Source organism: Melozone crissalis, unplaced genomic scaffold, assembly GCF_028551555.1.
Source record: "Melozone crissalis strain CALT ecotype California unplaced genomic scaffold, PUWL_Pcris_2 ptg000074l_1, whole genome shotgun sequence".
NCBI classification, from domain to species: Eukaryota; Metazoa; Chordata; class Aves; order Passeriformes; family Passerellidae; genus Melozone; species Melozone crissalis.
In genome coordinates this window covers 4,714,517-4,734,917 of record NW_026535851.1, presented here as the reverse complement: position 1 = coordinate 4,734,917, position 20,401 = coordinate 4,714,517, and the positions used below count along the sequence as shown (strand labels likewise).

The 20,401-nt window shown below is 45.6% G+C and overlaps 1 protein-coding gene across 1 annotated transcript in view; it reads left to right on the top strand.

Moving 5' to 3' along the window:
- The first annotated feature begins 261 nt into the window (after positions 1-261).
- LOC128946099 (ubiquitin-associated protein 1-like) overlaps positions 262-20,401 on the top strand; it is a 68,915-nt gene continuing 48,775 nt past the window's right edge. The window contains exon 1 of the mRNA XM_054290002.1: positions 262-295. Within this exon, the coding sequence (XP_054145977.1) occupies positions 262-295 (34 nt within the window). The remainder of the gene's footprint in view (positions 296-20,401) is intronic.

Sequence of the window (20,401 nt, the reverse complement as noted above, 5' to 3'; positions counted from 1 at the left end):
ATCAACCTAGCTGCTTCTTGGCTCTGTTTTGACCTTTCTTCTTCATTTTGCCAGTTAGATTGTCATACCCTGGGCTAAGTTATTTGCCTAATTAATTTTCAGAGCTATAAAATATTTTTTCTTATCTGTCTTGGGAACAGGATAAACAGCAAGTGTCTGCAACATGTCCCTTAATCTAGAGATAAGACAGTGTAGAATTGCATAGGCTTATGCTGTACTACATGTTGTTAAAGCTGTTTTAAAATGTTTTTCAGGTTCTAAATGGCTTCTAAGAAGTTGGGATCTGAGTCTCATGGTAAGTAAAATTTGGTATTCCTGTCTCTTCAATAAGATGAATCCTACTATTGCTGCTGACTCATGTCTCAGCCTAGATAGTCCATAGAAACTAATCTGTTCTGCTCATGACAGAATAATACCTTCTCCTTCCCCTCACTTCCCCCTTCAAAATCAAAGCTGAACTGCAGTTGTGATACTGATTTGATGTTTACTGAAGTGGACACTAGATTTGTAGCTCCTTTCTATGGAAGTCACGTGAACAGTTGGATTGAAAGTGAAGCTTTTAATATATCATAGAACTATGCTTTTTGCTCAGCAGTGATTTTTTTCCTAAATTAGACTAATCTGGTTCAGCAGACAAGTGAAGAGAATATTTTCTTCCACATTTGAGATGCATAGTGTCATGAAGATGATTGGTATAATAAAAATTATTTACCTGTATATGTGCTTATCTCTTGAGGATTAATATTTCTGTGGAACATTAAAGTCCAGTTTGTTGTATGTCATGTATCTTCTTCAAATCAGCAATCATTCAATGCAGTACAGGGCAGTTCATGTGAAATTTCTAACACAATTTTTCATGCTGTAGAAACTTAGCATTGATCTTTCTGGGTAATTTTTCTGATAAGAGAGTCCTGGGGAATTCCATTTTTCTTTCAGCTTTTTATTCAATCTTGCAAGTAAAAAGTTGAACTACAGAATAAGAAATGCCTCACTTAAATACGTGGTTAAGGATTAATAAAAATGACCAATCAAAACTCAGTTTTTATATGGTCTCCTTTGTGGCCCAGTGATCCTGCTGCAAGATAATGAATTTATTTATTTACTATCTGCCGGCTTTTTACCACTTGTTCTCTTGTATCTATGAACATTCTGATCTGCTTGTCTTCTGAGCCTATTTTTACTTCTCTTTTGCTTCCTAAACCAGACTAGCAAAGACACTGCTCAGAGCTAGAATTCAATCTGTCTTAAATATTTCTCAAAACAGTATGCTGTGGTGGAACATGCTCCTGGCTTCAAAATAACAAAATCAAAATAAATGGTACTGTAAGCTGGCTGCTTAACTTGTCTACTCTTCTGTGTACTTTCTGTTCCTAATGATACCAGTGACACTGCCATGGTATTGTTTCTGAGGAGTAGTAGAGCAACTTCCTTGGCTTATTATGTCTTAAGTAATTAGCAAGGCAATTCTTTTCAGTTTTCTCCAGGGTTGTTAAGAATTATTTTGACCGAGTGAATTTTGGCTTGCTGTAAAGCATCTAGTTGAACAGCTACCTGGTTTTTATCAGTTCAGTGTCTCTGGCAGGCTGATAGAATCAGTCAATATAGTTGCTGTATCTCTTATACTTATTATTGAGCTGCTTATTGGAGGTTAGAGGACTGTTGTTGAATCACAGAATGATTGAGGCTGGAAGGGACCTCTGGAGATGGTCATGTCCAAAACCCTGCTCAAGCAGAGCCACCTAAAGCACCTACTCAGGACTGTGTTCAGATGGAGATGAAGATGGGAACATAAGGTATGGATGGAGAGGAAGGAACACTTTTCCTGTTTTGGAAGGTATTCTTAGCATAAACCTATAACTATGCCTAAGTGTGTAACTTCAAATGCTCTTGTCATTTGAATAATTGGAAATTCAAGCTTAAGTTTCAGTAATAGGTACCATCTAGAAATACAGCTCTCATCTATTGCACAAAAGGTTTGTTCTATCAAGTGCAGTATGTTAATATAGTTGTATTCTCACTGTCACTATATAACTTGAAAGCTCCTACTTGCAATTTCTGAGAATTATGTGTGTTTTGTGACCACGAAAACTAAGTTCCACTTGGTTTCAAAACTGTTCCCCATTTATAACTAGTAACTGGTTTTATCTGAAATGTTTCAATTCTGCTACTTTAAGACAACAAAATTGTCACTTGATGAGGCACTTAAAAGGGCTTATGTTTTTTTTTTCATGTACTCTGAGTTACATGCATGGGAGAAATACCAACAAGATAGTCTCAAGAGGTCAAAACAAGAAGAAAAACTTTATTGGCAACTTCAGAAAATCAGAGAACTGTGGCAAAAGGTTTAGAGCACCTGTCTTAGGTTGCAAAATGTAGCTGGGGGTGTGTATTCTATTACCATCTGTTAGAGGTGGGGCAGTTATCTTCTGTTAATTGGGCAGTTTTCTTTATTCCACAACCAATCCTTCCTCCAGGAAATATCTTCTGTTAATGGGCCATTGAGTCTCATTGCATTACTGATAAAATTACATCATCCCATTGTGAGATGCTCTGCCCAGAGGGAGGAACCAAGCATTCCTACCTGGATATAATCTGGGATTTAGAACACCAGAGCCAGCCTTTTCCCACTGGATTCCCAGAGGAGCAGCTTTCTTCTCCACTGGATTCCCAGACCCATCTATACCACCACTGGGTCTCCAGAGGAAAACGACACCCTTCTATAGGATCACTGCTTCAACAGAACCACATCTGTCACTCCAGGAGGACTGCAGCCACCATTTAATCGGACTGCTACCAATGCTCTGACCAACAACAGGGTGCCAGGTCGTATTCTCACTCTGTCAGTATTGTTTTGAGGTTTTTTGTACTATTGCATTTGTATTTTAAATTTTCCTAATAAAGAACTGTTATTCCTATTCCCAAATCTTTGCCTGAGAGCCCCTTAATTTCAAAATTATAATAATTCGGAGGGAGAGGGTTTAAATTTTCCATTTCAAGGGAGGCTTCTTCCTTCCTTAGCAGACACCTGTCTTTTCAAACCACGACAGATTTTGGCGCCCAATGTGGGGCTCGAGGGCATAGAAACAAAAAGGGAATAACAGTTCTTAAATAATCTAATTTTTTGTGCTGATATAGAAACCTCGTTAAGTGTCACCATGTGGTCTAGCTTACCCTGGTTTGGGTGGCACGTGGTTGTGGCTATATTTCTCCCATTTGCAGGCCCTTATCTAAACATGGGTCCTATAACTAAGGCTGCTGTGGCTGTTATCCACTTTGCTTTATGCGTTACTAAGGTGAGGAACTAATGGGTTTGTAACTTCCTTTGGAAGGCGGGCACATGGATTCAGCGCTATCACACACTAACTGTATTTTTTGGGGGTTACTTTAATAATGATACTTACTGGGAGGAAATGGCACTGGGTGAAAATTTCTCCCAACCCTTCACCCAGCTCTTTGCATCTGCCCCACCAGTTTTTGAAGGGTTCAAATCTTCTCTAAACGCTAATGATATACAATGACTAGTGTTGCTGATAGGCCTGTTCTATTTAGCATTCAGAGATAAGTGAAGATTGACTTGAATAACCATCCTGACACCTACCCCAGAAAACAGGGATGCTGCCCCAGAACCTGACACTGCCCTGGGGACTAGGGATGCTGCTGTCCCAGAGTCCTACCCTGCCCCACAGCCCACCTCAGAAATGAACCACCCGGATTGAGTGGGGGTTCTGGTGAAGGAGATACGTGAAATGAGCCAAATGCTGAAGGAGTACATTTCCCCAGCTGGTGAGAAACACTTCCCCTACCTCAAAGAAGGAGAGTCTAATGGTGCAGCAGTAGAACCCACAGATGTTACAACCATCCAGGTTCCAGCTGAACCGCAAGGGCAGTCACAGCCAGCAGTAGTTGCCCCTGTGGAAATGAGGAAGTCCAAGATGAAATCAAAGCACCCAGATAAGGATAACAAAAGAGGGCCCTCACAACCCACAGGGGAGCCAACAGTTGAGATCATCACCAAGTCCCTGATGTATGAAAGTCTCCATAATCTGCACCAAGACACTGTACGACAGGGATGTGAGGCTTATACAACCGGCTTACTCCAGCTCTGGGACCTTATGGGTGCAAGTGTGCAACTGGATGGTGGTGAGGCAAGGAATTTGGGACCCTTGACCCCAGACTCATGTATTAATCAGATTTTTGTAAGGGAACCAGGGTCCCTTTCCCTCTGGGAGCGGCTTTTAATGAGTGTCAGAGAGAGGTTTGTCCACAGGGAGAGAATGCAGGAGCACCACCATAGAATGTGCTGGAAGACCCTGGAGGAAGGGATCCAACAGCTGAGAGAGGTGGCAGTATTGGAGGTATGCTTTGGGAGAGATGGACAGCATGATAATGACCGACAAGGCCAGGTGCACAGGGCATATCTTGTGGAATATGGCAAATCTAGGGCCATCTCAATACACCACCTTCATTGCAATGATTGATTCCAATACCAACTGAGAGACAGTAGGTTCTGTTGCCAACAAGCTTGGAAATTATGAGAGTATGATCAATGGCCCAATGCAGACTCATGTCTCTGACATGGTTAAGGACCTCAAAAAGGAGGAGAGAGGTGGTGAGGGAGGAGGTGAGGAGGAACAGTTCCCATATGGCACCAGTGCGAGTCACAGGCCCCAAAGTCAGAGCCCAACGTCCCCCAGCTAGAGAGAGAGGATATACCCCACAAGCTGACCTGTGGTTCTTCCTGTGTGACCATGGGGAGATGGGATGGGAAACCTACTTCTGTCCTGGCAGTATGGGTGCGTCAACTCACGGAGGGAAACACTAATCGAAGGAGTTGCACTAAAGTAAAGGTAGCCTCAAACTCCCATGACTGAGCTGCTGGGTATGATCTGTCAGATTCCCTTGAAGGAACCTCTAGTATGTACACCCAGGAAAGAAATAATAACCAGGGTTAGAGGGGCCCTGCCTCTAGCCAGGAAGAGGCATGGGAAAACCAGGTCTTTTGGACTGTGTTGATCTGATGGCCTGGCACACCAGAGCCAGAAAAATATGAAGTCATAGTTGATACTGGTGCGCGGTGTAACCTAATGCCATCGGGACATGTTGGGGCAGAACCTGTTTCCATTGCTGGGGTGATTGGGAGATCACAGCAATTGACCCTGTTGGAAGCTGAGGTGAGCCTGACTGGGAAGGAGTGGCAAAAACATCCTATTGTGGCCGGCCCAGAGGCCCCATGTATTCTGGGCATAGTCTTCCTTCAGAATGGCTATTACAAAGACCCAAAGGGACTCAGGTGGGCTTTTGGAAGAGCTACTGTAGAGGCAGAGTATTGGAATAATACCAATATAACTGGATGGGATGTGCCTGAGCTTGTCTGACCCTTGGTGCTTAACCAAATAGTGGTAACTGTGGTGTTTCACCCCAGAGACACCTTTGGATAGCTCTGTGCTGCAGCTGGGTGCTTGGAGACAAGTCCAGGCATGCAGGAACTCCGGTGGCTGCGGGATGGAGCTTCCCCCGTAACAGGGTCTGCTCCTCAAGTTTACCTCTGACGGAGAAGCTTTAAGGTGATAGCAAAGGAAAGGAGTTGGTTCTGATGGAGGGTTTTGATCCAGAGTTTTATTCAGACCCACAGGCCTCGGAATCCAGCAACAGCTCCAACAGAACTCTCCGAACCACATGGTTGCTGGCTCTTTTAACCCCAGGGAGATGGGGAGGGAAGGGGTAGGAAGCCCACCAACCAGGTACATGAGAGGAGGTCTTAAGGGACAAAGGACACCTGGATAGCCCAATGTCTCCCCAGGGGTAGAGGGCATCTTTTGAATCTGCCAATCACTTGACGCCTTTCTGGAATGCCAAGATTGACAGACAGTACTCAGCAGGGGAAAGGAGAGGTGACTGACACACCTGGCAGGGAATTATCAGGGGAGAGACCCGAGGTTCCGAGGTAAACCCTGAAATCACAATGCAACAGCACAGGACATTAAGCAGTTCAACACCTTGCCTAGACTATCAGAAAACCCATCTGCAGTAGGACTCCTGAGGGTGGAAGAGCAATGAGTACCAATTGCCACCTTGACGGCGCACTGTCGGCAGTATCAGAGGAATCGAGATGCTGTGATCCCCATCCACAAAATGCTCCGTGAGCTGGAGAGCCAAGGAGTGGTCAGTAAGGCCCACTCACCCTTCAACAGCCTCATTTGGCCTATGCAGAAATCTGAAGGAGAATGGAGATTGACTCTAGACTATCGTGCATTGAATGAAGTGACTCCGCAGCTGAGCGCTGCTGTGCTAAACATGCTGGAACTCCAGTACGATCTGGATTCCAAGGCAGCAAAGTGGTATGCCACTATTGACATTGCTAATGCATTTTTCTCCATTCCTATGGCCACAATGCAGACCTCAAATTGCTTTCACCTGGAGGGGTGTACAGTACACTTGGAACCAGCTGCCCCAGGAGTGAAAATACAGTCCCACCGTCTGCCATGGACTGACCCAGACTGCACTGGAAAAGGGTGAAGCTCCCAAATGTCTGCAGTGTATCAATGACATCATTGTGTGGGGGAACACATCAATGGAAATATTTGAGAAAGGAGAGAGGATCATCCAGATTCTACTGGAAGCCGGCCACGCCATTAAGAAGAGGAAAGTCAAAGGACCTGCCTGAGAGATCCAGTTCTTGAGGGTAAAGTTGCAAGATGGATGGTGTTAGATTCCCACTGAGGTCATCAATAAGATCACAGCAATGTCTCCACTGACCAGCAGGAAGGAAACACAGGCTTTTGTAGGCATCATAAGTTTTTGGAGAATGCACATTCCTGAATACAGCCAGATTGTGAGCCCTCTCTACCTGGTTACCTGCAAGAAGAATGATTTCCACTGGGGCCCTGAGCAGCAACAAGCTTTTGCCCAGATCAAGCAGGAGATCGCTCATGCAGTAGTACTTGGCCCAGTGAGGACGGGACCGGAGGTGAAGAATGTGCTCTACTCTGCAGCCGGGAACAGTGACTTGTCCTGGAGCCTGTGGCAGAAGGTGCCTGGGGAGACTCCAGGCTGACCATTGGGATTCTGGAGCTGAAGTTAGAGAGGAGCCGAAGCCAACTACACTCCCACAGGGAAGGAAGTCTTAGCAGCCTATGAAGGAGTTCAAGCTACCTCGGAGGTGATTGGCATGGAAGCACAACTCCTCCTGCTACCTTGGCTACCAGTGCTGGGGTAGATGTTCAAAGCAAAGGTTCCCTCTACCCACCATGGCACCAATGCCACCTGAAGCAAGTGGATTGCTCTCATCATACAGCACACCTGTATTGGAAAACTGAATTGCCCTGAGATTTTGGAGGTAATTACAAATTGGCCTGAAGGTGAAAACTTTGGTCTCACTGATGAAGAAGAGCAGGAACAAGTGATATGGGCTGAAGAAGCTCCACCATACAACCAACTACCAGCAGAAGAAACACAATAGGCTCTTTCCACTGACGATTCCTGTCACATCGTACAGGTGAAATGAAAATGGAAAGCAGCCGTATGGGGTCAAACACAACAGGTTGCACAAGCTACTGAAGGAGAAGGTGGATCTAGTCAACTTGCTGAACTCAACGCTGATCAGCTGGCTCTGGACATTGCAGAAAGAGAGAAATGGCCAAAGCTATACCTTTATACCAATTTATGAATGGTAGCCAATGTTCTTTGGGGCTGGCTGGAGAGGTGAAAAAAGGCCAACTGGCAGTGTAGAGGAAAACCAATCTGGGCTGCTGATGACTGGAAAGACATCGTTACCAGGGTAGAGAAACTACCTGTGAAAGTCCGTCATGTAGATGCCCATGTCCCCAAGAGTTGGGCTAACGAGGAACACCGAAACAACAAGCAGGTAGATCAGGTTGCAAAGATATAGATGTCAAAGATAGACTTAGATTGGTAACACAAGGGAGAGTTGTTCCTAGCTCAATGGGCCCATGATGCCTCAGGTCATCAGGGCAGAGATGCTACCTGTAAGTGGGCATGAGACCGAGGGGGGAATCTAAACATGGACAGTATTTCTCAGGTTTTCCATGACTGTGAGACATGTGCTGAGATCAAGCAGGCCAAGTGTCGGATTTTGGTGCTGTCTAGATGGTCTGGGAAAAGCCCAAAGATGGCCTTGGGCCCCCGGGGTTCGAAAGGACGAGAGGAAGCCTCAGAATTGTTCTCGGTCTCGGTGTTTATTAATTGCTTATCTAAAAGATTTTCTCTTGGCCTGACAGAGTTCTGCTCAGCAGTCAGCCATGGGCACACACTGAGAGCCCCTGGGGCGGCCACCTATCTTTATACCCGGAGTTACGTATACAATATTTATCATTTTTCTCCAATACCCTCTACCCTTATTAACCAGTGTTCCTCTAGTAAGGTCCAATCCTGGAGTGCCAACTCCACCACAGAAGATGGAGGCCTAGAGGAAGAAGAAGAAGAAGGAGAAGGGCACGCCCCAATTCCTCCATCTTACCTCTCTAGACCCCCCTGTACAGGGATCTTAAACCCTGTATCTCACACTCCAATTAACTTGTCCCTTCACCATTCACCCCGGTGAAATCCTCCTGTCCTCATACTGATGTCATCTCCCATGTGGGATCAAAGTCCAGCCACCAGACATTTCTGGCAACATTCCAGGACTCCCGAGCCCCCCAGTTCTGAGAGACTGAGATCCCACATCTCCCCCTTCTGTTTGCACCAAAAGACCTTTTTCGCCTTTATGTGAAAACCCCCCAAAGTCCTTAGTTTCTTTTTATTTCTCTTCCGGGTCGTTTTTCGCAGTCTGAGTCTCGACTTCTGTCTGAGTACTCGTCTCTTTGTTTCTCGGATCAGCATTCTCGTGTTCTCGCGTTCGGAATGGCTTCACATGCCGCACCGACACCCACTTCAGACCTCGATCTGTGGAAATACAAGCGAAACCCTTTCCCCAAGAGATTAGTTTGAAAGGACCCTCTATTTGACCTGTTTCTGGGTTTCTGATCAAAACCAAAGGATCTCCCTTTAGCTTTGCCTGTGTGTTGTTTAGAAAATGTCTCACGATCGGTGGATCAGGTTCCGAGGATGGATAATCCCTTTGTTGTGTTAACATTGTTTTCTTCGAGGCGCTTTTCTTTTTATATATTGTTGGAAAAAATTGCTGCATTGTTGCAGTCTCGCCACGAGATGGCGCTGTGGCTCCGCCGAGCCGACCCGGCATGTCGTGCACTTCCGCCCTCCTGCCACTAGGTGGCGCTGTCACCGGCCTCCCTGGCTCGGATGACGGAGCGATCTCGACTGCCCCACTTCCTCTTCCTGCTCGGCGTCTCCCGTGAAGGGAAGGGACTGGGACTCCGAGGGTCTGAACCAAAGGCACCAGGTCTGAAAACGGTGTGGAGCCCCGGGACGTAGAATCCCTAACACGGCCCCTCCTCACCCGCGACGTCACAGGGGACCGGGCTCGGGTTCGCCCGCGTCCTACTTTCTGCGCATGCGTACTCTCCGAGCTGCTCCCTGTGTCCCCCAAGCTGACGTCATCGTCTCCCCCCTGTACCACCTCCGAGGTTCCCGCCCCTCGGTCTGTCCCAGAGTCCAACCCCTCCTCCTCTGACGTTGTGTTCACTTCTCCCGCCGGCACTCCGGCTCTCCCCGCGATTCGAGCTGACCGTCGCACCGGGTCTGACGTCACAACCGCGCGCCTCCTGCGTCTCACCGCGGCGGCCCTTTGAGCCTGCACATTTTCCCTCAGCCCGCCTTCCGCGTTTGCCGCTCCCGCGCCCGCGTGTGAGTCTACACCCCGGTTTTTGCGAGTTTCGCCCTCCGCGCGCGTCTCCTCATCTTCACCCGCGCTGCCCGCGTTTGCCGCCGCCGCCGCGTCACCGCTTTCACCGCGAACAGGCCCCCCCCCCGATCCCTTATCTTCCTGCTCCCCCCCTTCCGCTCCTGACTCCTCCACACTCTCTGGAGTTTCAGGACGCCCTTGGGGTTTGTTGCATTTTTTGATCGGGGGTTTTAATATTTTTTCCTGCTCTCTTTTTTCGAGAGCCCTTTCCCCCTGGCTTTTTAAAGCCAGAGCAATTTTTTTCCCGGAGCTTTGCCGCTCCGCCCCCTTCTCTGAGGGTACCGCAGCTTCTCGCTGCTTTTCCAGTCTTTTAGACTGCACTGAAATACCTTGTAACATGATTCTTGCCGGCGAGAGTAGCTTTAACGCTGTCTCATCTTTTTTTGTTGCTAAAATATATAAATGCCTATTAATTTCTTGCCAAAACCCCACTTCGAACAGCAGACATGTCTCCGCAAGTGGATAATTAAGCCTTGCCCATAATAACAGCTGTTTTAATTCTTTCTTTGGGATCCCTTCTGTATATAATTCTGCTACACTTTGTAAGGTGGATAAGATTTCCCGTTGTTCTTGGGAGAGTGTGGCCCCCATGATATTATTTTGGCCTTCTTAGCGAATCTGTCGTCAGAGTGGTCTGGAGGCTCTTGTTCTCCGTCCAGCAGATTACAAAAGATGGATCCAGAGGCGCCTTTCTGGTCCCAGTCCAGGCCGCTCTGCTACGAACTGTCTTCAGCAGAAGCTGAGAGATGGGATTTCTCAGTTACTGCTGATTTTTGCAGCTTCTCCCGGCCGGTTTTTTCTTTTTCTTCTTTCTTTCTTCAGGCTTCTCTCCTCTGGAGTTATCAGTGCTGTCCTCTTGGCTCTTCAGCTCTTCAGGGCTTTTCCCCCCCCCCGAAAGGTTTGGTGGGAGATAGCCCGCACAGCGGACGCCAGTTGTCGGATTTTGGTGCTGTCTAGATGGTCTGGGAAAAGCCCAAAGATGGCCTTGGGCCCCCGGGGTTCGAAAGGACGAGAGGAAGCCTCAGAATTGTTCTCGGTCTCGGTGTTTATTAATTGCTTATCTAAAAGATTTTCTCTTGGCCTGACAGAGTTCTGCTCAGCAGTCAGCCATGGGCACACACTGAGAGCCCCTGGGGCGGCCACCTATCTTTATACCCGGAGTTACGTATACAATATTTATCATTTTTCTCCAATACCCTCTACCCTTATTAACCAGTGTTCCCCTAGTAAGGTCCAATCCTGGAGTGCCAACTCCACCACAGAAGATGGAGGCCTAGAGGAAGAAGAAGAAGGAGAAGGGCACGCCCCAATTCCTCCATCTTACCTCTCTAGACCCCCCTGTACAGGGATCTTAAACTCTGTATCTCACACTCCAATTAACTTGTCCCTTCACCATTCACCCCGGTGAAATCCTCCTGTCCTCATACTGATGTCATCTCCCATGTGGGATCAAAGTCCAGCCACCAGACATTTCTGGCAACATTCCAGGACTCCCGAGCCCCCCAGTTCTGAGAGACTGAGATCCCACAGCCAAGTAGGTGAAGCCCCTATGGTATGGTGGGGTTGTGGTCCAAATATATGTATGGGGAAGCCTGAGAGACTGACTACATCACACTGCCCCACATACGCCGAGGCAAGCGCTATGTGCTGACCATGTTGGAAGTCACTTCTGGATGGCTGGAGACCTACCCTGTGTCTCATACTACTGCTCAGAACAGCATCTGCACCTGGAAAAGCAAGTCCTGTGGAGACATGGCACCCCTGAGAGAATTGAGTCAGACAACAGGACCCATTTCAAGAATGGCCTTATAAACACCTGGGCAAGAGAACATGGTATTGAATGGGTATATCATATCCCTTATGCACCAGCTGCTGGGAAAGTTGAACGGTGGAATGGACTACTTAAGACTATCCTGAAGGCACTTGGCAGGGGTACCTTTAGGAATTGGGAAATGAACTTAGCAAAAGCTACCTGAATGGTCAACACCCAAGGGTCCATCAATTGAGCTGGTCCTGTCCTGTCTGAACCCTTGCACACATTAGATGGAGATAAAGTCCATGTACTAATGAATGGTATTTTAGGAAAGACTGTTTGGATTAGTCCCACCTCAAGCAAATGTAAACCCATCCATGGCATTGTTTTTTCTCAAGGACCTGGTTACACTTGGTGGGTAATGCAGAAAGATGGAGAAGCCTGTTGTGTACCACAGGGAAACCAAGTCTTAAGTGAGAACTGTGTATAAGGTTTCATTGTGTAGAGTTTATTGATTTGGGTATGATGCAGATATTAATAGAATAAGGGGTGGATAATGTCTTAGGTTGCAAGATGTGGCCGGGGGTGTGTAATCTATTGCCATCTGATAGAAGTGGGGCAATTATCTTCTGTTAATTCAGCAGTTTTCTTTATCTCTTCCACAACCAATCCTCTCTCTGGGGAAATATCCTCTGTTAATGGGCCATTGAGTCTCACTGCATGACTGATAAAATTACATAATCCCATTGTGAGATGCTCTGCCCAGGGGGAGGAGCCAAGCATTCCTACCTGGATATAATCTGAGATTTAGAACACCACAGACAGCCTTATCCCACTGGATTCCCAGAGGAAGACGAGGGCCATCTACACCACCGGACTTTCAGAGGAAAACTACACACTTCTACAAGATCACTGCTTCAACAGAACCACATCTGTCACTCCAGGAGGACTGCAGCCACCATTTAATTGGACTGCTACCAACATCCTGACCAACAGCATGTTAGGTTGTATTCTGACTCCGTCAGTTGTTTTTCTTTTGTTTGTACTATTGCATTTGTATTTTTAATTTTCCTAATAAACAGCTGTTATTCCTATTCCCATATCTTTTCCTGAGTGCTCCCTAATTTCAAAATCATATTTCGGAAGGAGGGGTTTTACATTTTCCATTTCAAGGGAGGCTCCTGCCTTCCTTAACAGACACCTGTCAACTAGTTGAATTAGTTAGTTAGTTGAAAAGGACTGTGCACATCTTTTTCCTTCTTAAACATGCCATCACAGAGGCTTTATCAACTTCTCTAATTGGGCCAGCAACATGTCTATTGTCAGAACCTTCAGGGATTGGCTCTACTGGACATAGTAAAAGTTTCGAGCATCTCTCTCAGAAGCTGCCTCTGTGGCTTCCCCTGCCCACTAAAAAAAACCCAGATTGTTTTAAACTAACACAAAAGATGAAGTGGGTAACAGCCATATTAAATAACAGTTAAAAAAACCCCATTTCATTGCTCCACTTTAAGATGTGACTATACAACTGTAGCTTGTATAATACTTCCTCTACATAGGTTTTTCTTATTGCTTTAGAATCTTTCATTAAAAACAATTTGCGTTCTTACCCATCAGTGTGTTCAAGCAGAAGGGTCATCGGTTTACAAAAATAAAAGGATTCTTGTCTTTCTAGGTCAGATTTTAACTTCATGTAGTGGATTGATGCAGTCCAGATGCCTGGCACGCACCAAAGCCACTCGCTCACTCCCCTACCCAGTTGCATAGGGGAGAGAAAATCTAACAAAGGATTTGTGCGTTGAGATAAAGACTGGGAGAAATCACTCCCCAAATTCTGTCACAGACAAAACAGACAAAAATTAAAGATATTAATTGAATTTATTGCTAACAAAATCAGAGCAGGGTAATGAGAAGTAAAATAAACCCTTAAAAACGCCTTCCCTCCACCATTCCTCCTTCCCCGGCCAGGCAAGAAGACAGGGAATGGGGGTTATGGTCCGTTTATCACCTGTGGTTTCTCCCACTGCTCAGGGAGAGGAGTCATTCCCCTGCTGCATTGTGGGGTCTCTCCCATAGGAGACAGTTCTCCGCAAACTTCTTCAGTGTGAGTCCATTTCTGTACCAAAACAGTGTTGCTATGTAAGTACCACAATGTGTGTTTGTATTCTCAGTGGCTAGTATCAATTTAAGACAAACAAGAAGTCTCTTCAAGGGGAGATGTCTTATAAGGGGAGGTGTTGTTTTGAACAACACCACTTAGTATGTCAGTAGGTCTAATAAGATGAGTATTTGCAACACTTGAGTAATTTGGGCTGTGAGATGAGTGCGTAGAGGTGATCCTGTATTGCAGTGCATTGCAACTTGGTTCATCATGTCCAGGGAGAGTGCAGCTGCCGGCGCTGGGCATGGGAACAAACGAGATGGGTCCTCATTTCAGAAAGCTTGAGAATCCATTTATTACCCCCAGAGAGGAAGAGCAGGATGTAGACGAAAAGATGGGGCAAAGGAAGGGTCGTGGGGTTTTCATAGGGTATCACAGGGGTGTAGTGAGGGTTCGGGTCAAGGGAGGAGTTATTAGCAACACAAGAAGGGTAAGATCAAACTCCTGTCTCTTAGGAACAGGGGCATTCCACAATTTCCCCATTTTTAAACTGATTAATGCATGCTGAATAACTCATCATAAGGGGATTCTCGGGAATATGACTTAATAGTTTACACAACCAAACTGAATAGTATTAAGCTAAATTAACAAGGAATAGAAAAGCATTTGAGACTTAATCACAAAGGATAAAGTAACAGAAATGATGATACTTGATTAAATGAAGGCATTTTTACTTAATGAGTTAACAGTTTAATCTCTTCTAGCTTTTGATCTTCTCACCAGAAGGGGTGCATTTCTTTGATCTTCTCTTTATGAGGGGCACAGTCTTTAGTGTTTGGTCTCGGCTTTAGTACTGGTGTTATGGGTGTTGTTATCTTGAATGATGATGACTGCAAAGCGAGGGAAGCGGCGAGGGTCCCAGGCGTAGGGCTTGGAGCAGGGCCAGCGCTGGGGGTGCGGTGGCGAGGCTGGCTGATTTCTTCACAGGGTTGAGCAGCCCTGCCATGCGGGCCTGGGGCGGGGCCAACTGCAGAGGGGTGGCACAAAGAGGGAGGAGGTAGGTAGGGGGGAAGGGGAGGTTCAGGATTGGAAAAGAAGGACTTAAGTGGGAAAAAGGGAACTCTTAAACAGCGTGGTAAGCGCCATTTTTAGAAAGAGGGCCCAGGACAGCGCAGCCATCACCTTCCAGAGTAGGGAACAGGGGATATGGAAAGACAGGGGGCGAAGGAGGACACAGGACAGCGAAAGGACGGTAGCAGTTTTGTGTCACTTCTGGACGGATTCCGTCCCTTGTTCTGCCTTCAGGGAAAGGGGGATAGGGTGGCAGAGAGGGACACAGAATGACAGAGAGACGGTAGCAACTCCATGCCATCCTGGCAGTTTTCACTCCTTGCCGCACTCTTAGGAACAAAAGGGTACGGAAAGATATGTATGAGAAATGGCTACTCGCTTTTCATAATTTTAGAAAGGTTTATTAAACCTTATCAAAAATACAACAGAAGACTGAATAGAGAAAAAGTTACGGTGCCGGGAGCAAAGGATTTTCTTGACCGTGTGCTCACCCACACAATGGAGGTTTCACCTTTTAACCCTTTAACCCCTCCCAAAGTTCTGTCCATCAACCCCTTCTTCGCTGTCCAGTGGTGGAGTTCTCTTCCTCAAATCCTGATTGGAGGTCAGCTGTCGCCATAGTGACAAGCTGACCTTCCCAGATGTCCCAACCCTGGCTGTCTCTTGATAACAACATGAAGGGGTAAAACATAACTATAAATCTATAAAACCTTTCTTAACCTATACAGATGATATTTGTCTGTTAATTGTGAGAGTCAATCATCACATTACTCACCTATCACATATGGGCAGCTTCACAGAAACTGAAAAACATGGGGGTTTACAGGAGGGGGGACTACAGATTCAGAGCATCACCACGCTGTATGCAATCATCCATACCTGTCCATAAGTACCCTCCAGGGCTTTTACCATCCATAAGATGCAGTTGATGTGTCGGGAAAGTTGACAAGAGTCCACAGAATGCTCCTTTTTGCAGGCAGACTAGCCGCTTGTAGCTCTTAAAAACTCCGTCCCATGAAAAACGAAAAAACTTAAACCGTTCATAAGCATCTCGCTGAGTGACGGTAGATGTTAGTCCCATTGCCCGGTCCCAGTAAGCTGGTGCCCTTACTGGGGATTCCCGTCCCCATAAGCTTTTTACCTTCATGTTCCTTTTAAGATGGGAGTCCTGCAAGACTTACGGGGTGCTGGTAGTTCTGTTCTCACTGGCTGCCCGCATTCTCCACCATTTGTTGCAGTGCGTTGCAACTGGGTTCGTCGTGTACAGGGAGGGTGCAGCTGCCGGCGTCAGGCATGGGAACAAACGAGACAGGTCCTCATTTCAGAAAGCTCAAGAATCCATTTATTACCCCCAGGGAGGAAGGGCAGGATGTAGACAGAAAGATGGGGCAAAGGAAGGGTGGTGGGGTTTTTATAGGGTATCACAGGGGTAGACTCAGAGTTTGGGTCAAGGGAGGAGTTATTAGCAACACAAGAAGGGTAAGATCAAATTCCTGTCTTTTAAGAACAGGGGCATTCCACAATACTGCTTCACTTGAATCATCCTGCTTAGAGCATGACTTGTGCCAGGGGGACTAAGCAGAGCATAGTAGCAGCAGTCGCACCAGACTTTGAGCAGATGAGAGATCTAGTGGTCTGTGGCCTGGTCATGATTTATCAGTCTCAATGCAAAGGCTGTCAGAGTTGTTATTTCTACATAAGCAAATGCTTTGGCATATCCAGGTTCTCAAATTGCCAGTTCAAATGCAATTTGGATGCCATGCTTCAAATAACTATGTTGGTGTGATGCCTAAAGAGGCTGATCTAGAACAGAGACTAGACAGAGTTATTATGGTAGGTATTTATCAAAAAGCCTTAAAGGATACACCTTGGGCAGTACAAGAGCCTGGCCAGGGCTAACACCCAAGATGGACTCAAGATGGTCACAAGATGGACAAAGGGTCATGAGTTTTCACACTTTTATAAGTTTTGGTCCATTTACATATTGGGGTTAATTGTCCAATTACAGCTTCATGTTATGAAGTCCCATCTTCCTGGTTTGCTCTCTTCAATTTGCCATTGTTTATGCTTTTGTGCCTGAGGCTGTAACAGTTGTCCTTTATTCTCAAGCTGGAAAAGGATTGTTTAGTCTAACTACCCTGTGAAGAGAACTTACTAACACTTAATATGAAGTTCAGAGTTACACACCAAGGCAGCACAGAATCTGAAAAATATGAAAGCTAAAACTTAAGGCATCAGGTGGCTAGTGAGGTGCCATCTGGATGCTGTGTTGTGCAATGCTTGAATACGTGCTTCTCACTAAGGATCAGTGAAAATACTACTATATTCTTGCTGGAACACTTTTTCATCCTGATGGTGTAGATAGGATATAGGTTATTTGGCCTGATGGTTTCAAAGCTGGAAGAAATAATACTTTTGTCCAACAGGACTCTGGGACCAGACACTGGTGCATAGTATGGGAGTTTAAGTGATGATAGCACATAATGACAGGACCTGGCGGTCCTGGTCAACAGAAAGCTGAATATGAGTCAGCACTGCCCTGGCAGCCAGGAGAGCCAACTGTGTCCTGGGGGGCACCAAGACAGCCAATCAAGGAAGGGGATTGTCACGCTCTGCTCTGCACTGGTGCAGCCTCACATTGAATATTGTTAGCAGTTTTGGTCACCACAATAAAAGAAAGATAATAAACTATTAGACAGTGTTATGAATGGAGACAAGCTTTTAGACGAATCCTGCCTTAGGCTTAGATTTCTGGCAGTGGCTCTGAGGCGGCCTGCACCTCAAATTGATCTCACTCACAAGTTCTTAAGAATGGCCAATTAACGCTATTGTAAAATGAATTATTTGTTGAATAGACACAAGATTAGCAGACAGAAGACTTTAAACAGACTTACTACACAGAATAAAACAAAGAACTTCTGGTAGATACAAATAACAGTGCATTATAAAACGTACCTATATTACAGCTAGCAAAGAATTAGTATAGATTAGGAGTTAATGTAACTTACCACCAAATTGATGATGGAGTACACATAAAGTCCTTTCACTCAATTCCTGGAAAAGTAACCATGGACTTTGCATCCAAACTTTGGGAAGAAGCCCTACATATTACTGTGCAGAAAACTTCTGCTTTGTGAAAGTTTTGTGTAGCTTTTATAGTTTGTAAAATTATATGTCTGTCAGTCAGAAATTCCAGCAGCTTATCTTCCTACATCTTTGTACTACTTTGAAAACAAACCAGCAGAGGATTCCAAGTCAGAACTGCAATTTAATAGGAAAATTAAAATAAAGGCAAAGAACACTGGCTTAAACTGACAGTCAGGATACAACCTGACACCCTGTTGGTCAGGGTGGTGGTAGCAGTCCTGTTGAAGGGATAGATGTGGTTCTGTTGAAGCGGTGATACTGTAGAAGGGTCTGCTCTTCCTTTGAAGGTCCAGTGGTGATTATGGAGCTCTTCTCTGGGAATCCTGTGGATAAGGCTGCTCATGGTGTTCCAAATATCAGATTATATCCAGGTAGGGATGCTTGGTTCCTCCCCCTGGGTGGAACATTTCACAATGGGGTGATGTAATTTTATCAGTCATGCAGTGAGACTTGATGGTCCATTAGCAGAAGATATCCCCTGGTGTCGTGGTGCATGGGGACGGAGAGATGACACACATCGGGGTTTTCATGAAGCAGAGAGACTTTATTGGTGTACACAGCCCTTTTTATAGGCTATTCAAAAGAATCTGAGTTTGACTCATTGGTTACCACACAGCTATTGAGCAATAGCTACCTGCTTGCATTCATATCTGGGACTGGCTCTCTGTAGCCAAACCTCTCTTCCTCTTATAAGGCATACAGTCCATCTTATGTCGTGACAATTTTGCCTTTTCTGTTTTAAAATATAAAACTTTTTGCTACACTCAGTCTTTCTAGCTATTGGTGTGTTCCATAAGTTTTTTACTATCATGTCTAGGAGCTATTAAAGTACAATGTTACTAGGTGGCACGCTGCAGGTTAATTACTTGGAACTTATAACTAGAGCATTGCAAACAAAACTTTAAAACTATCAGAGGTAACATTAAAAACTGCTAAGGGTAGTATTTAATGTTTTTTAAGTGTTTGATTTTTGAGGTCTAGGTGAAATCACAGGTGAGCTGTTATTCCTAAGGTTTCTAGCCGGTACAGAGTGTTGTTACCCATTGAATACTGGCATTTGTGGAAATATATGCATCTCCCCCTCTCTGTTTGTCAAAGGCACACTTTACCTGTGTTAGTACATCTGGTTATGGTGAGTTGGTGATAGCAGGGACAGACTTGGAATATTTAGAAACTTGCTATTAATTTCAACAGGAGTTGGTATGAACGATTTAGCTATGCAAAAATATGAAAAGTAGTAGTTAGTGTTGTTTGGTTTGAAAATTATTTTATAGACATTGTAAACAGAAGTGACAGGAGTCAAGTACTTAGAAAACTCTGCAACTGAAACTTGTTAATTTAAAGCTGTGGAGTGTATGGAGACTTTTAGGTTATTATGTTTTAAGGATAGCATGTTTAACAGAAGAATTTAGGCATTTTTAGTGATTTGCTTTAAGATGAGAGAGGGTTAGGGTTTTTATGTCAGTGATAACCTTTTCTATATAAAGAAAGTGGTTACAAAATCACAGAATCACTAGGTTGGAAGAGACCTTCAAGATCATCGAGTCGAACCCGTTCTCGGACAAAGCAACTAAACCATGGCACCAAATGCCACAAACAGCCTTTTTTTAAACACTTCCAGGGATGGTGACTCCACCACCTCCCCGGACAGACCATTCCAGTACTTTATCATCCTTCCTGTAAAAAACTTTTTCCTAATGTCCAACCTAAATTTCCCTTGGTGCAGCTTGAGACTGCGTCCAATCATTCTGTCAGTTGCAGCCTGGAGAAAGAGACCAACCCCCACCTGACTACAACCACCTTTCAGGAAGCTGTAGAGAGTGATAAGGTCGCCTCTGAGTCTCCTTTTCTCCAGGCTAAACAACCTCAGCTCCCTCAGTTGTTCCTCATAGGGCTTCTGTTCCAAGCCCCTCACCAACCTCATAGCCCTCCTCTGGTTGTGCTCAAGCCTCTCAAAATCCTTCTGAAACTGAGGAGCCCAGAACTGGACACAGTACTCAAGGTGCGGCCTCACCAGTGCCAAGTACAGGGGGAGAATGACCTCCCTGCTCCTGCTGGCCACACTATTCCTGATACAGGCCAGGATGCCGTTGGCCTTCTTGGCCACCAGGGCACAATGCTGGCTCATGTTCAGTTGGCTGTCGACCAGTACCCCCAGGTCCCTTTCTGCCTGGGCACTGTCCAGCCACACTGTCCCCAGCCTATAACACTGCAGGGGGTTATTGTGGCCAAAATGCAGTACTCGCCACCTGGACTTATTAAACGTCATCTTATTGGATTCCATCCATCCATCCAACCATTCCAGATCTCTCTGGAGAGCCCTCCTAGCTTCCAACAGATTTGTTAGCGTTCAAAACCACATAATCACGGGGGATTATATGCGGTGCTTTTTATTAAGAGCTCTGGGAATCGGGGTATATTCAACCCAAATCTGACTCCGACCATACATCCAAAATGATCATGTTTTATACTCTATCGTTACATAACTTTCATGTTAATTATTAAACTT